Below are 17,994 nucleotides of genomic sequence, written 5' to 3'. Positions count from 1 at the left end.
AGATTTCTAAAGATAGAGACGGGCATGGAACATCTCAATGAAGGGATGAAGCACCTATATTACATGATCAAGAATTCTCATTGCCCTAATGAAGAACAAAGAACTTATTTTGAAGGACCGTCTGGTGGAGGATCAGGCTCTGGAGGTGATGGAGGTTCCAAAGGAAGATCAGAAGAGGATCCCTCAACTAAGGGGGAGAAGAAAGGAAGTAGTGCCAAAGGGAAAGAAAAAGATACCTCTGCTGGAAACAAAGGACAGGCTGATGATGTCTACTACAGTGGAGAACAGGATGACTTTGATATTTTTGACATTCCCACTGAACCAGTTCAGGAAGATAAAGATGGGTTATTTGAAGCTGAAGAGGAAAGTGATTTTGAAGATTGGGAAGAGGAAGATACAGTGGATCCTATGTTTGAGAAAGAATTTCAGAAGGAGCAGTCAGAGATGAAAAGAAAAGAAGCTGAACTCAAGAAGGTCTCTCAGATCATTGACAGGAGGAAAGACATACAAAGAACAGAAACTCTTCAAAAGCAACGTCTTCATGACATTAAGGCTCAAGAAAGGAGAAGAGATGTCAGACTAAAGATTGGTGAAAAATGGGATGAAGCTAGGAGAGTACTCGATATGCCTCAGCTGAGCACTAACAATGATAGGCAGTTCTTACATCTTCTTGACAAGCTGGAAATCTCAAATCCTAACAATGACATGTACATGAATGCTATCAAGACTGAAGTCTCAAGGATCACAGCTGCTTTTGATAGATCCCTAAATGAGATGAACATTTTTGTATATTGTCAGAGTGAAGGATCATTCAAGGTGTCACTTCATCTATTTGAGAATCGTTCTTTGTCAGAGATTTGGGTTCTTTTAAACAAAGTCAAAAGAAGCTCAGAATTGAATGAAGTTCTTCGAGAAAGGCTTAAAGAGTTTGCCAGCAGGGCTAGTCCTCAAGTGGTCAACAATCCTCATCAGGTGAGATTCTTTAAGTCTGATTGTCTTCAAATCTGTCAGCTAGATGTACAATCTCTTAAAGACTACTCAGCTAAGCATCTGGTCTGGATGGAACATCATTTGAGAACTGCTGGATATTCATCCATGTTGAAGACTCAAGCTGCTGACTTGATTCAAGCTTATTGTGAAAAGAATGTTAAAAGGTACACTCAACTCAAGAATAAGCTGAAGTTAGTTGGAGTTCAACCAGTCAGACCAGCAAGCTTCACTTCAGAAAAGGATCGTGTCTTTGACAAGGAATTGCTTCAAGATTTAGAAGAAGGTGAAGTCAGAAGAGAAGACAACTGAAGTCAATTAGCTCAAAACTCAATGTAATATGATTAAAGCTTTATGAATCAAGATAGTCTAATATAGTTATATGTTCAGGCTAGAGGAACATCTATCTTGTATTCACTTGTAAATTTCATTTGGAATCTGGAAAATGTTAAATATAATCCAGAACTTTTCTGCTATTTACTTTACATTACTGTTTATATCTTTTTCTTATTTGTTAGTTGAGTTATCCTCTAGGTATTTGTTGTTATTGTCTAACAAGCAAATAGGGGGAGATTGAAAGGCATATGTCATAGCCTACTCGTTTATTCGAGTATTTAACTCAACTCAAATAAGAATGTAATAAGTAAATAGTGGATTAATCATCAGAGAGATCTCACAATGTAACATCTGTCAAAGAATAAAGAAACATTGTTCATCTGCAGACTTGAAGATTCACTGGAAGAAGTTCAAGAATTTGATCATGCCTCAGTGATATAAATCAAGATCGTGGATTTAATCAAGTGACAGAGATCTCGTCAAGGTATCATTTATTACAAGGATTCAATCAGAATATAAAAGTCAAGACATGAAGAAACGTCACGAAAGTTAGTCACTCATGAACCAGACAGTACATCGAGTGTCAGCATTGAAGTGGCGGAATTGATTCATAAGTCTCAGTGACTTTCAGAAGATTGTCAGAAGAATGGATGCTGCTAAGGGTTAGTATTAATTCTCTATTAATTAATTAAGTCATATAATTTAATTAAGAAAATAAATTATATCTGCAAAGATTAATTTATTGATTAATTGAATTAAATTGATTAATTAATTTAGAATTAATATTAAGGATTTACAAGATTTTAATTGGTTTAAAATCTGCTTAAATTCAGCAAGACAATTCATTTGAACTAGTATGACAATCGGTATGACAATTGATAGTCATACCGAAAGTCATGCCAATACATTTAATTGTCTTATTAGAATTTCTGTTTAGATTAAAATCAGTTATTAATTCAGCAAGACAATTTATTTGAACTAATATGACAATCGGTAAGACAATCTATAGTCATACCGAAAGTCTTGCTAGCTCATTTTTAATTGTCTTGCTAGTTGTAAACATTGTCCTACCGAAAGTCTCACAAGCTTAAAGGATTGTCATTCCAATCCAATCTACTAGGTTGTGTTGTTTTAAAAGAAGCAGAAGACCAGTTCATAAAAAAGGCAATCAAACAGAATACATACTCAAGAACAAAAAGAAAAAGGAGCAGAAAAATATTACATCTCATCTGCAACTTCAAGATCAATTTCTAGATTGTAAAGTTAAATCCAATCAACTAGAAATACTTATCTTGTTCTTGTGTATCAATCTAGCGGATTAAAATCCCTAGAACTTAATCTCAAATCGCATTTAGCATTTGATCTTTTAATTACAAAAATAGAAAAAGTTCATGTCGAATTTATTCTAGATTTGTAATAATTGATTTGAGATTAATCCCTTGTAACCGATACCGTAGTTGTAACACCTTTCAAGTTTAATAAAAGTTTTATTTAACTTGAATTTTGTTTCACAATTTTATTCCGCATTTTATTCGATTAAACGGTATTGTTTGCATTCAACCCCCCCCCCCTTCTACAAACAAATTGGGACCTAACAAATACTTATCGCTTTAACATTGACAGGCAAAACACATTATATGTATACACTGTTGCGACGATCACATCAACTCATGAACAACTTTACCTATATTTATCAATACCTTGAATGGTTCATTAATTTTAGGACTTAACCTGTCCCTTCTACTCAAACTTATCCAGTCCCTTTCAAAGAGCTCCACGGTTAGGATAAAGATTTACTCAGAATCTGATGTTATTATCTGAATCTGATGTGCTGAAGAAATCTGTGAAAGAGCTCCAATATATTCATTATCTACTGGAGGTAAATTCTGATGTTACCAGGAAATGGTCAGAATATATTCTAAAGACAATAAGAGATTTATTCAGAATTTCTGGTGCAAGAATGACAGAGCATACTCCAGTGATGACTGAGGATGATGGAAGAGAAATTCCTATGAGGAAGAATTCTACTAAGGTAGAAGTAATTCTGAAAGGAAGATGCTTATGCTATAATGAAGATTCTACACATCCAAGGGTAATCAGACTGGGAGATAGACTTGAAAGAAATCCAATTTCCGCACTCAGAGCTGCCAAATATCAGACTGGTGATACTAAAGATGAAGAACTGCAGCAAGTCAAAGCTCAGTTACTTGAAGTCAAAAGAAATGTAGAGACCAAGCTGGTATAAGACTTTGTAAGGAATCATTATGGATTCAGGCTGATTCAGTGAATTTGGTAAAAGCTGCATGGACTGTAAGTTGTATCTATTTGTACATATAAACTCTCATTACATTTGTACGTAAATGTTTTTGACATCATCAAATCTATAAACTTGTGTATTTTTATAATTTACAAGTAGGGGGAGATTGTTAGATACATTTGTGATGTCATGTCTAATATGATGTGTTTAGTTTCAGAACTTAATATCAGGACTTAACTGGGAATCAGGATTTACTGAAGACAGGAAGATATCAGAACTTAAGGTATCAGAACTTGTGATATCGGAACTTAAGGAAGGATATGCTTCAGGAGTAAAGTGCGACTGATTTCTAGGAGATAATCTGGACTAAACAAAGGAAGATATGCTTTAAGAGTTAGAAGACTTGAAAAAGATAATATATGATTGATATATTTTAGGAAGAGATATATTTCATATCAATTAGAATATATCTTGTAACTCTGTACTATATAAACACAGATTAGGATTTACACTATAAGTGTTATCATTCACGAAAATATTATTCATTATAACCCTAGCAGCTCTTAGTGATATCATACACCACTGAGAGAGTAGATTAAACCTACTGTAACAGAGTTTGATATATTGAATAAACTTGTTTTCTGTTACATACTTGTGTTTATAATCGAATTGATTGTAGATACTATATTCAACCCCCTTCTACAGTATCATTGAGGCCTAACAATATATATATATATATATATACTTATATGTGTGTACACACTTTAAATTTAATATAGTAAATTTTAAATTATATAAATATTTAAAAAATATTTATTTATTCGGATACGAATATGACTATATTTGTACCCTTAGAGCTGTCAAACGGATAATTCGAATATGGATCTGCCTATATCCGTATTTGGATCTGAATCTGAAAATCCGTATCCGTATCCCTATCTTGATTCGGAAATATTTGAAGAATAATATTTGAATCCTTATCCGACGGATACTATCCGGATATGGATACTATCCCGATCCGAATTCGATTTTCAATCAGATTTTTTATTTTTTTATTAAATATTTAAAATAATTAAAAAATATTGTAAAAAATATAAAATTATTTTTAAATATTAAAATAAGAGATAAAGTGACTTAATCTTATTTTAATTTTTGAAAAAATTATTTTTATTTATCTTTTCAATATAATCCTTTTCTTTAAATTGTTAAGTCAAATGACTTTTTTTCTATATATCTATTTGTTTAAACATAATATTTAATGTATATATGTAAATATATACACATAAACACACTATAAATTGAATATAATATATTTTAAATTATTAAATATAAAATATATTTATTCAGATTCGTAATCGTCAGATTCGAATACGAATAATATCCGTTTTATTTCGGATACAGATAATATACGTTTTATTTCAGATATGAATGTGGATTTTCTGAACGAATATTGAATTTTTCTAAAAAAATTTGATAGCCCTTATTGTATTTGCCAAACGAATTTATTTTCAATTTATTTTGTTTTACCTCGTTTATTTTTTTGTTTTAGCCTGATGACATTACATCGACCAAAAGAATTTGTTTTCAAATTTTTATCAGTCTTTATTATTTATTTTAATCCGAGGCTGCAAATCCAACTAATTGTACGTAATTTATTTTTATTTTTTATTTTGGATTGGATAAATAATATAATTTTATTTAATATTATATATTATTCTATTTCAATCAAAATCATTAGTTATATTATATTTATATTTATATTTATAAAATTATATTATAAATAGTAATCTACTTATATAATATAATCGTATAGATACATGGCAGATTCCTCTAGAAAGATGTACAATATCACAAAATCACAAGGGACTTGTAATCCAATGTAGATTTACAAAAACTAGGACTTTAAAGCATATAAATCAGAAAATTGGGTTTTAATATATTAACTATTCGAAGAAAGATCCTTAATACACTAAAAGATCAATGACTAAAAGCACATAATGGTAATTCCCCTCCCTGGTGACACCAAGAAAATCAACTTTGAAATTATAGTAACACAGTCCACAGAATTTCAGCAACACTGACTCATTGCTAGTATGATTCCTTTGATGAAAATTGTAGTTTCTATGACATATACAAAATTTTGTCCATAAGCAAAAACTTACTACATGTTGACGGAGGAATTTGAGAACAACAAAGATGAGAGATTCTCGCCAGAATCAAGATCTGCGACGGTGGTTCTATGCCGGAAAATCAAGTGTGTGTGGTGGTTATTTTAGGCTGAGATTGATCAGAGTAAGTGGTGGCTCTCTTTATCAGCTCTCAACTTCTTACCCCTCTCAATGTGCCTCCGTATCCTTTATATAGGGATCAAGCCTGACGTAGTTCTAGTAGCGCAAGCCCATTAAAAGCCCATCCAAAGTCCAACAGCCCATCCAGAATCCGTCTTCCGCTAGCTTTAGAAATGTCCAACTATGAGGCCCAACTGCAAAGGCCCAAGGCTCTTTCGTAATGACTTCACGGAACGTGCATCTCCCTGCACAAGGATAACACGCTGCTACAAATATCTCTCTTGATTTACGACCGCAGGTATACCCACGGTTCACCCCAAATGCCGGACGATGGGGATACCCCACCAGATAGCAGGACAAGTGATCCCAAGCTCTTGGGTGCGAAGTGCAGGATGACTCCTAAGTTCTCCAACGAGGACACTCGTTGAATACAAGAACCGAGTTCCCAAAGCACATACTAAATAGTAACCCCGCATCCCCAATGAGGACACCCGTTGAATACAGGAGGAGGCCTTCAATCATCAGGCATACCCCTGGAGGCCTTCAAGCTTTGCACGGACATCCCCCTCCTTGACCGTCTCAAGGAGGGAATTCTTCAAAGAATACCTACAACAAATACATTAGTAAGAATAGCTTTCCATTTCTCCTTGATTGCATCACCCGGACATGTGCCACAACATGCATCCTACAGACCTAGGACGCGTCCTAAGGCTCAGGGTGCGTCCAGGCCCCTTGACCCTTGCTTTCTTCCACTTGCGACTGATCTGTCATTTATTATGCACAAAATGAGTCCTAGTTTTCTTGGCCGCGTCTTTACCTCGCAGGCCATATACTTCTCCTTCCATCAAACATCCTTCATACCCATAACGCGTCCTACCAACTGGGCGAGCCCTACAAGCTCCAACATCCAACAACCATCCTCATCAGTTAACAACATATCCACGCAGGATGCGTCCATGGCCCATCAGGACGCGTTTCCTTTCCACCGGAACATATCACCGAGTTTGACTTTCAGTGTTCCGTGATTGATCCGCACTAATCCGTAGCCAAATTTTGGGTATAACAACTACCCCTCAAATTCCATTTACAGTTGAAAAGAAAATTGGAATTTTTATTCGAAGAATAGTAGAAAAAATTTGGACTGAGCATACTTTGAACATCAGGACGCGTCCTAGTCCTCGGACGCGTCATCCTGCCGTTCACCCTTTAACATTTGACAATTGTATGACAGCTAGTGATGATATCAGCAAAAGTTTCTCCTATAAATACTCTGACTTCACCATCCACCATCACTTTCACTTGCCCCTTTCTTAGAACAAACCATCGCCTGCGCCACTTCCGAACTCCAACTTTAATTTTCCGGTGATCCAGCCGTCCATTCTCCGGTTTTTTTAGCTCAATCAATCCCACAACTCTCAAGGTATATAAATCCACCATTACTTTTCCAGTTTGCCAATTATTGAGGTAGTAATAAGCATAAAACTGTTCACATTCCGTTTATACACTTGCACAGTTCTTCATCATATTTCTGTATGTATATATGTATGTATACACGTAACCACTATAATTTGCTTATTTGATTATTGGACACATGTTTTTAGGGCCAATTGAAAGTTTGCCCTAAACCTGATACGTTCGGTTAGAATTCCACTTAATATAGGAACTTGGACGCGTCTTGATACCATGGACGCGTCTTCATCTCGACTCACCACCAGTTACGACCATCGCAACATATACCACGAGCATCTATAAAATGCATCTAGAAACCTAGAATATACCTTCCATTTTTGGACGTGTCTTGCGTACAAGAACGTGTCTTGATCACACCCTTAGTCCCTTAAACGCACTTCTAGATGTAAAATCCATAATCGAACATACCTTATTCTCTTCCCTTATACTTTATATAGACGCGTCCTGCTCCGTGGGCACATCCTATCACACTAACTAATGATATGGACGCCAAAATGCCCCTTAGGACGCGTCTTAGTAGCAAATAGACCTTTTAGACACGCTTGAATCCCTCACATGTACATCCCATCATGCTATACTTTTTACTTCTATCCCGTGTTTCCCTTTACTTCTTTGTCCTCATTCTATTCCTTTCCAATTTTTATATGTGGACGCGTCTTTACCATTGGACACGTTCTTCCATTTAATACACTTATTTTCTTCTTTAAATTATGGGCGCGTCCTCAGCGCTTTTCTTTCTTTTCTTTTCATCTGGAGGACGCGTCTTCATCTTCACCTTTTCATCCATTCAAAACACTCAACAAATGTATTGGAATCTACTCTCCTCCTCCACTCACATTTAGTCCACAACCTTTTCATTCCCACAGAACTCCTTCTTTTCTAGAGAGAAAAGCTCAAGTCATTGCAGAATTCAGATCTAGAGGTACCATCATGTCTAGTTCAAGTGAGGACTCTGTAGACCACATTCATTTAAGCATAAGAAAAAGAAGACTGAAGCGTAGAAGAACACCTCCTTCCAACACCAGATCTACAATGGAAGACTGGACGGATGATAAAGTAATCCCTTTCACCTCTCAACCTTCTACTATAGTCGTCTCTGATGACAATACAACAACGTCTGAGGGCGCGTCCCCAGATCAGGATGCGTCATCGTCTCAGGACGCGTCCCCTTATTTTGACGCGTCTCCTTTGAGTATCACAGAATTTGAAGACAGGGAGCCTGACTCCAAAAAATACCCAAACTCTCCCCCACACTCAGCTTCCCCTCTAGAACATTGGGAACCTACTGACATGGAGGTAGACATTGATTGGAGAAATCTAGACCCCCACACAGAGGCAGAGAAAAATGCCCAAAGGAAGATAGAGAATAAAATGGCTTGCGTTGCCCTTGACTCCACTGCCACTGACATGGAGATTTACTGGTGCATGAAATATTACGACATAGAGGGCATCTGGGCGTGTCCTCTAAGGAAGATGAGGCCACATATCTTTTAGGTCAGAAACCAAAGAATAACCAAAGAATTTCCAGGATGGTGCTGACTCAAAAGCTGGTTTCCTTGGGTGTGGGTGCGCCCTTGCAACCCTACATCAAGAGGATTTTGAGATGGTATGGTGTGGCTCCTGTGCAAAAGTCTCCCAACTCTTACAAGTTGGCGTGGGCATTATACATGATGTACCACAATCTTGACCTAGGCGCGCCCTTAATGAAGGAGTTCGACTTCTTCTTCAGCATTAGGAAATCCATTCCTGGATACTACTTTCTTTTTATCAACAAATGGCCGAACAACAAAGGTTTCAATGAAGGAAAAGTCATCCATGAGTGCGACTAGAAGGAACCTTTCTTCAACATCTTTGATGTCAAGAGGACACACGTACGTTTCAATTTGAATCCAAGTAAGTTTTTTACCTAGGACGCGTCCCCCCCATAGGGCGCGTCCTATCTTTTCATTTGCACACTTTTTACTTTGCTTCTTACTTGTTCCCACTCCATCATAGATAAAATAACTCAGAAAGAGTTAGCAGGAAAGAAAAAGAAAAGAGCCCAAAAAGTGTTGAAATACACTGAGGAACACTTCAACCTCAAGGATATGATTACAGAAGCTAATCTGAAGAAAGTGGGCGCGTTGTCCGATCGAGTTGGGACACTCTGTATGTTTCACGACTTCCACAATGGCAAACTTGTCCTCACAGCCTCAGAAAAAGTCAGGGGTCTAACAGTTACATAAGTGATCAAGCTAGACACCTGTAAGCAATACGACTTAGCAAAAGGTAAGTGTAGACTAAAGTGGACGCGTGACACTCTAGGACGCGTCATACATAATATGTTACTTGCACCCTGGTCTTAGAAAATTAAAGAGGCAAATCCCTTATAATTAGAGGATGACGCGTCCATAATTTATAAAAGTTATAACATGCTTGGACGCGTCCCCTTTGGTTGACGCGTCCTATCACATGGATTCCCATACTTGTATGAACACCATTATATTTGTGGAATTGTTTTGTAGTCTAGATATACATTTTATTTTTACCATACACTTAACTTCCACGCATGTCATCACACTTCTAACTGCTTTGCACACACGTGTATTATGTACGGGCGTATCCTACTGATTGGGCGCGTCCTACTGACTATGCACACATATCATGTATTATATATCATCACATCTATTATGCCTTCCCGTGACATCTTTCACCTGTTTAGCTTTATTATTGCTTATACATATGTGGACGCGTCTTCCTTCTTGAGGGCGCGTCCTTGTCTAATATCTTTTGTGTTTACTCTTACAGCTATGGCTTTTCTGCCCAAAGGTTTTGCGATTGGTGTCACAAAAAATTCCAGGGCTATCATGACGAAGCATGCTTCCAAGCCTGACCCTAAGCCAAGAACCAACCCCATTATAAACCTTCCTCCTCCTCCACCAAAGGACTTGCATGATCAGTCCATAATGGATCCTCCAGGAGGTGAGGGCGCCGGAGGGTAATCCCAGCTGACCAATCTTTGGTCCATATTCACCTGGGCGCGTTCTCCACCCCTTATGTTGTTAATGAGGAAGTGAATGAATGGGGTTTAAGGATGGAAGAATAGATGTAACAAGCTATGGTGAAAGCAGCTGCCCAACTCCATTTTCATACCCACCAGAATGCTCACATGGAGCATAAATTGAGGAAACGGGTGGCTGATGCAGACCTAACAAGATCCAAAGCTGAGAAAAGAGTCAAAACCTTGGAGAAAGACATGGAGTTAGCTATCAAGGAGAAGGATGCTACAATCCAGCTGCTGCTGGACAAGAAGATGTTTCTTGAAGGACGTGTCTCTTCTTTGGAAAAGACTGCGAGTGAGGTGAATGCCTCACTCTCCTCCAAGCAGCTAGAGATTGATACTTTGAACCATGACAAGCTTCATGGATGGGTGGAGGAGAAAAATCAAGTTCATGCCAATGGTTTCTAGGCTGGATTCAAGGAATGGTGCTCGGGATTTCTGGCCAATGACCCTGAATATACCTTTGACAAATTTGATGCAGATTCCCAGCAATGGGTGAATGAATTCAGGGTTAGGGCTGCAGAATCGATCAAGAACAAGAGGGTTGCTCTTGTCCTAGAGCCAGATGATGCGTCCCCAGAGCCTACTTCACTCCAGCAGCAGCCTCCACCTTCTCCATCCAACAGTCAGGACGTGCCCCCTCCATAGGACGCGCACTATATAATTCCTCTGAACGGATATTAAGCAACTATTTGGGTGCAGGTCCCTTCAAGCCTTGCAACTTGTATTCAAATAACTTTGATTGTTTCAGACCTGTAGGATGGTTAATATTTCAAGTTCATTAACCTGTACTAGCTAGGGTGCGTCTTTGCTTCTGGGTGCGTCATAACATTTTATCCATTGTTATTTCCTACCTTGTTAAATTTTAAGTGCAGGTTTACGTTTGATACGTTTGGCAAGTAGGGCGCGTCCTGGTATGTAGACGCGTCTTCACTGCTTATTGTCTCTTTCGAATACCTTAAAGCAGCTCAAGGACTACAGTTTAGTATAGGTTGGCTTGATGGACATGTTTTCTAGGTAATTACGCGCTCTGCTATCTGTTTCTGGCAGCAAGCAACCTTGCTATTCAAGCTTTATGCTTTAGGGCGCGTCCTCCTAGGGAAGCATCTTATTTAGGCTGCTGAGGACGCATCTTATTTATTGTGCTTACTGTGATTTTATTCATAATTAATTGTTAGAACAAAGTTGTAAAGTATGAGGAATATGAAGTGTAAGAACTTTCAAGTATCAGATGCAGGACGCGTCCTAGTTTTATGGATACATCAGCTTTATACTTGCTCTTTATTATTTCAAAGGTAAGATGCCATAAGGGCGCGTCCTCTTGGTGAGGAGCTTCAACCTTTATTCCGACCATACCATGCATGTTCTTACTTCAGCCATCACCTAGGACACGTTCACTAGCCCATGGCGCATCTTTTGTTTGAGTTATACTTTACTTCATATCCTTTTTCAAGTTCATGTTGATCTTATTTTTATAAACATTGTGGGATACTATAAGGGCGCGTCCTCATAATGAGGAGCATCAACCTTACCTATTCTGAGAATAACACATGCGTTTACAAACGACACCTCTCAAGGGCGCATCCTAGTAGATAGGGCGCGTCCTAATAATACAAAAATTTTAAATGCTAGAAATTTTCAAAATTTTTATTGAATAATGCGTTCTGGTGTCGAAAGTGCACCAGTCCCATGGCTACTATGCTCTATGGGGAATTTGAACAGAAATACGATCCTTCAACTAGTTCCAAGGTGCATAGTACATGCACTACCCCTAGGCTAGGAGGAATTTATTGCTTCTAGTCTACTACTGGGGCACAACCCTTATTATATCAACTGAAAAATATATAATATGTAAGGGGCCGAGGCCGCATGTTATTGATAATACTTGCGAAAATGCTCCGCGTTCCATGCTCGCGGAACTAACTTCCCATCCAAGTCCTCAAGGTGATAAGTACCCTTCCATAAGACTGCCTTTATTTTTTACGGTCCTTCCCAGTTTGCTCCAAACACTCCATGTTGGGAAATTTTTGTATTTAGCATTACCTTCCTGAGCACCAGATCCCCTACCTTCAACATTTGTCCTTTAACCTTATTATTATAATATCTTGCGACACGCTGCTGATATGTTGCAAGTTTAAACTGAGAGTTTTCCCTTGTTTCTTCCAGTAGATCCAGGTAGAGCCTCTGGTTTACCCCAGAATCTTCTTCCATATATCGATCCCTGCGCAGCGACCCAGAACTAACCTCTACGGGAACCATAACCGTACTACCATAAGTGAGCATGAATGATAATTCTCCGGTAGTAGACCGCAGAGTCGTGTTATATGACCACAACACTTTTGGGAGCTCTTCAGGCGAACTCCCGTTACGCTCTTCCAGCTTGGTTTTGAGTGTGTGCTTGATTATCTTATTGATGGCCTCAGTTTGGCCATTGCTTTGCTGTAATGGTTGCCATTGGCATAGCTTCGGCCCATTTGGTAAATAATCCACTGCAACAACTGCATATTTGACATGTCCTTTTCCTTTCGGAAGATCCCTGATGAGATCAATTCCCCACATGGAAAATGACCACGGGCTCATCATGGATGTTAGGAGTGTTGCTGGCATCGATGAGTAATTTGCAAACCGCTGACAACGGTCACATGCCCTGACAAAGTTTGATGCATCCTCCTTCATCATGGGCCGATAGTAACCTTAGCGATGAATTTTCATCGCCAATGAGTTACCCCCTGAGTGATTGCTATAAATCCCTATATGTACTTCTCTCAAGATATATTTACCTTCCTTATCATCCACACATCGTAGAAGTGGTTAATTGAAACCCCGCTTGTAGAGTACATTATGATACATTACGTATCGCGCGGCCTGATAGTGTAGCCTTCGAGCTTTGAACTTGTCTTCGGGGAGCACTCCCCCATTAATGTAGGCTAAGATATGTGTCATCCATGTTTCTTCTGGGGTTTCCTCGACCTGCATAACTTCTATCTTGGGGATGCTTGGGATTTCTTGGACATCTAACGGTATGGATCCCAACAACACGGCGACCTACTGAGATCCCATTTTTGCCAAAGCGTCCTCATTGCTGTTCTTTTCCCTTGGGACACATTCCAACCTCACTTCATTAAAAAAATTTAGCAACCGTTGTGCATATCTCAAGTACAATTCTGCCATTGGCACACGGGCTTGAAAACCACCATTCACCTGGTTCACAACTAACTCTGAATCACTTTTTGCAATTAAGTTTCTCACTCTCATTTCCAGAGCAATATTCAAACCATTGATTAGCGCCTCATACTCCGCATCGTTGTTCATTGCATAGAACTTGAAATGGATTACGCTCATCAGATGATGGCCCTCGGGGGATACGAGGATAATGCCTGTGCCTGCACCCATGTTGTTGACTGCTCCGTCAACGTGTAAAATCTACCAGGGATGTGGGTGTTCTTCCTTTCCATTATGTATAAATAGTTCCTTCGGGCATCGTGGATGTAACAGCGTTAAATCTTTGTCATCATTTTCGGAGTCAAATTCCAACAAAAAATTAGCTAGGGTTTGACCTTTAATTGCAGTGTGAAGCATATACTCCAGATCAAACTGCCCCAATTTCATGGCCCATTTTAACATTCTTTCCGAAGATTCAAGTTTGTGGAAAACTTGTCGCAGCGGATACGCCGTGCGGACTTCCACCCTATGAGCTTGAAAATATGGGCGCAACTTTCGCGACACAAGAATTAGCGCGTACACCAGCTTTTCCATACTTTTATAATGAGTTTCCGTATCATGCAACCTTTTACTCACGTAGTACACTAGAGATTGCAGACCATCTTCCTCCCTGACAAAAACCGCGCTGATTGAGTACTCTGAAACGACCAGGCAGAGAATGAGAGATTCGTCATCAATAGGCTTTGACAACATTGGAGGATTTCCTAGTTGTTCCTTAATTTTCTCGAAAGCTTCCTCACATTCTTGTGTCTATACAAAATTTATCCCTGCGCCCTTGATGGCCTTGAATGATTCTTTGCATCTATCAGAAGACTTGGAAACAAACCGATTCAGCGTTGCAATTCTCCCCGTCAAGCTCTGTACCTGCCTTACATTCATGGGAGGTTTCATGTCTAACAATGCTTTAATTTTACCGGGGTTGGCTTCAATCCCCCTATGATTGACAATGAAACCAAGGAACTTCCCGGATTCGACCCAGAACACGCATTTTTGCGGGTTCAACTTCATTCAAAATGTTCGAAGGATGTTGAACATTTCCATCAAGTGCATCACAAGATCGTCAGCTTTCTTTGACTTTACCAATATGTCGTCGACATATACTTCCATGGTTCTCCCGATCTGATTTTTGAACATCATGTTCACCGGCCTTTGGTAGGTTGCGCCTGTGTTGATCAGACCGAAAGGCATTCCAATGTAACAATATAACACTCTGTCAGTGATGAAGGATGTATGTTCCTGATCAGGGCCGTATATAGGGATTTGATTATACCCCGAGTAGGCATCCATGAAGCTCAACAAGGCATGTCCAGTAGTTGCGTCGACTAGCTGGTCAATTCGCGGGAGTGGAAAACTATTTTTTGGGCAAGCTTTATATAGATCCGTGAAGTCTACGCATGTTCTCCACTTTCCATTTGGTTTCTTTACAAGCACTGGATTTTCTAGCCACTCTGGGTAGAAGGATTCTTTGATCAACCCGACCTACAGCAAACGATCCACCTCTTCTTTCAAGGCAATGGCTCTTTCCCCACTCACGGAGTGACGCTTATGTCGAGTGCCGGTGCAATATGGGAATATATTCAGATGGTGGCACATCACCCCCTGATCAATTCCTACCATATCAGAGTGACTCCATGCGAACACGTCCAAATTGCCCATTAAAAATCTGGTGAGTTTTTCTTTTGGTTCATCTCCCAATTAGGACCTGATCTTCAATACCTTACTCGTGTCATTTTCATCAATATGAATGGATATGGTATCTTCAGCTGGTCCCATTTTTTCTGCGGGCACGGGCTTTCTTGGATCGAGATCAAAATCGAAGTCTCGGGGATCCTCCACACTCACCTTCGATGTTGAGGGCGTGTCCTTAATAGGAGCATCCTCCTTGAAGCATAACAATTTTCTTGACAATGTCGCAAAGGGCGCATCCTTTCGCGGAGCATCTACCTTGGACGACGCAGAGGTTGAGGGCGCATCCCATTTGGGAGCATCTACCTCGTTTACTTCATTCAACATTTAAAAAGACTCACTTCTTCCTTCCAACTTTTCTCTGTTAACTTCCCTCCGCACAACATCTTCATCCGGTGTGTGGCACCCTTCAAACCCGGGTCATAAGTTTGGGGTCCACACACACACACCTTATTAATAACCTGCTTCTAACAATAATAAAGATAATAATAATATGCAGTGACCCTACTTACAAACTACCATGGACCGTAACAGGTTAAAGTATGCACACAAGCCAAACACACTTACTTATATTACAAACATTTGAATCCCAACTATTCCAATTCGGTTAGACTATCACACACGGGACTCGCCCGGGCTCTCATCGAGACCAACTCACTTCTCTCTCCTTAACGTCTGGTACCATTGCCCCGCCACTCTTCCTGTCTTCTTGTGGCCGGGTCGGGTCATTCTTCACTCCTGTTATAAGGGAGACCTCTCTTCGTATACCGACCCTCCAGTTAGTTCCATTTCTGGGGCAAAGCTGAGCACTCGGGGTATAAGGGCCTGCGATGATTATTAACATGCTTTTCCAGCCCATATCTTCCCACCTCCGGTCACATGAGCTTTCGAGAGCCCGGTCTGGTTGAAACTGTTTTTTATGTATGTCTCATGTCTTTCAGCTCAGCGAGATCTGGAACTGAGTATTAAACATTATTACAAACTTTTACAAACTTAAATGATTCCAAAAGAAGCCTACTAGCTCAACTCGATCAACCTCAACCCCTAGCTCTCGCGCTGGACTGGGGATCTTCGGTACCAACCGGTTCCTTCTTAACTGGAAAAGAACATAAACAATATCGCACAAATGAGCTAACTAGCTCAGCAAGTCAAAATGACAAAACTGAGAATAATGATCATCAGGTGAATATGGTTATGATATCAAGTGAACAATGGATTATGGTTTAGAATTGGATATTATATTTTTATTTTAAAAACTAAGGTTAGGCTGCTGATCAGTCACGCACTAACCCCGAGCAAAGAACACAGCACTACTCTAACTACTGGATCCAAGGCACACATTGGCCTAACTTGACCATTATATGGTCTGACCATGAATCTGGTCCATAATTTTATAAAAACAATCCAATTCTAACATAATAACAGAATAAACAGTAATAAGCAATAAACATAATCATTAACAACATTGGACGTTCAATAATAACAATGGTTTCAACCGGCATAAGGATCATTATGGCATTTTCAAAGCATGGATGCTAGGTAGTGAAAGAATTGGATAACAAAGGAAACAACATTTCAAGGTTTCAAGGATTTGATCTTTCAAAGAATAGGATATAATGGTTTGAATATGTAAGTAATTCGGGTCAGTGTTTGGTATTTAGTTTGTATGTATTTATGGAGTAGTATCGTATATTTTTGGTTCATATGTGGGTATTCAGCAATCAATGGTCTAGAAAGAATCAAGTTTACGGCTCAAGATCAATAACTGGAATCAGGGTTTAGGATTCAGTGCTTCAAAGCACTTGTAATATAAAACAGAACTATCAATCACTACAATATCTCGAGAAAGTTCAGAACACTTTCCTGGTACTAGCTTATTATACTGCACTCGCTTTCAGTCACGGCTGTCTTACTCCTCGACTACCTGTTTCCCTTTCCTACGCCTTGCCTCTTCTGCTCACATATCATAAGCATCTATCAATATTCAACTTATACGATTCTATTCGACACATACTTCTATCTACCCTTCGTTTCACCCAAATCCGATTAACGGATTGAAAGTTACGCAATAAACAAGTAAACATCGAATATACAGACCGACAGTCAACCAACAAGTCACATATAGCACATAACACGTCACATAATCAATGATATAACATTTATAAAGAAGTCTCGGGTCATGAACATGCTTTCGGGTACTTAAAATGATTTTTAAAACATTTTTCGGAATTAAAATGGGTCGTTGGATCAATTTCGGAGTAATAAACAGGGCTCGGTTGGCCCATTCTAGCTTCAAAACAATTTTATAATTATCGAGCCTTGAAAATAATTTAAAATAATATTTTAAAACTCGAAACTATTTTTCGGAAATTTTAAATCATTTTTAAATAATTAAACCTAATTAAATAATTAATTAAAATCAATTAATAATTAATTAAATCAATTAATCAATTAATTTTTGAATTAATTGACCAATTAATCAATTAAAAATTAACTGAAATTAATTAACTAATTAATTCAGATTTATTTTTGAATTAAAAATAATTTTTGGAATTAAAATAATAATTTTTGGAATTTTCAGAAATTAAAATCGAATTTTTATAATAAAAATAAATAGGCAATATGATTTTTGAATATTTTTAAAACAGGAATCCTAAATTTGCAAACTCTGGAAACTTCAGGGACCAAACTTCATCGTCCCCAAAAGT

General features: G+C 38.6%; 2 protein-coding genes across 2 annotated transcripts; both read right to left on the bottom strand.

The window, feature by feature from the left end:
• Positions 1 to 12,358: 12,358 nt before the first annotated feature.
• Positions 12,359 to 13,057, bottom strand: LOC141673283 (uncharacterized). Its single transcript, XM_074480019.1, has one exon. The coding sequence runs from the start codon at positions 13,055 to 13,057 to the stop codon at positions 12,359 to 12,361; it is 699 nt and encodes a 232-aa protein (XP_074336120.1).
• A 366-nt stretch (positions 13,058 to 13,423) lies between these two features.
• On the bottom strand, positions 13,424 to 13,771 carry LOC141673282 (uncharacterized). Its single transcript, XM_074480018.1, has one exon. It carries the CDS (start codon positions 13,769 to 13,771, stop codon positions 13,424 to 13,426), a length of 348 nt encoding a protein of 115 aa, XP_074336119.1.
• Positions 13,772 to 17,994: the final 4,223 nt, after the last annotated feature.

The sequence above is a fragment of the Apium graveolens genome, chromosome 7 (genome assembly GCF_009905375.1).
Source record: "Apium graveolens cultivar Ventura chromosome 7, ASM990537v1, whole genome shotgun sequence".
Taxonomy (NCBI): Eukaryota; Viridiplantae; Streptophyta; class Magnoliopsida; order Apiales; family Apiaceae; genus Apium; species Apium graveolens.
Note: the sequence above shows the minus strand (reverse complement) of the source record. Positions and strands in the feature narration are given on the sequence as shown.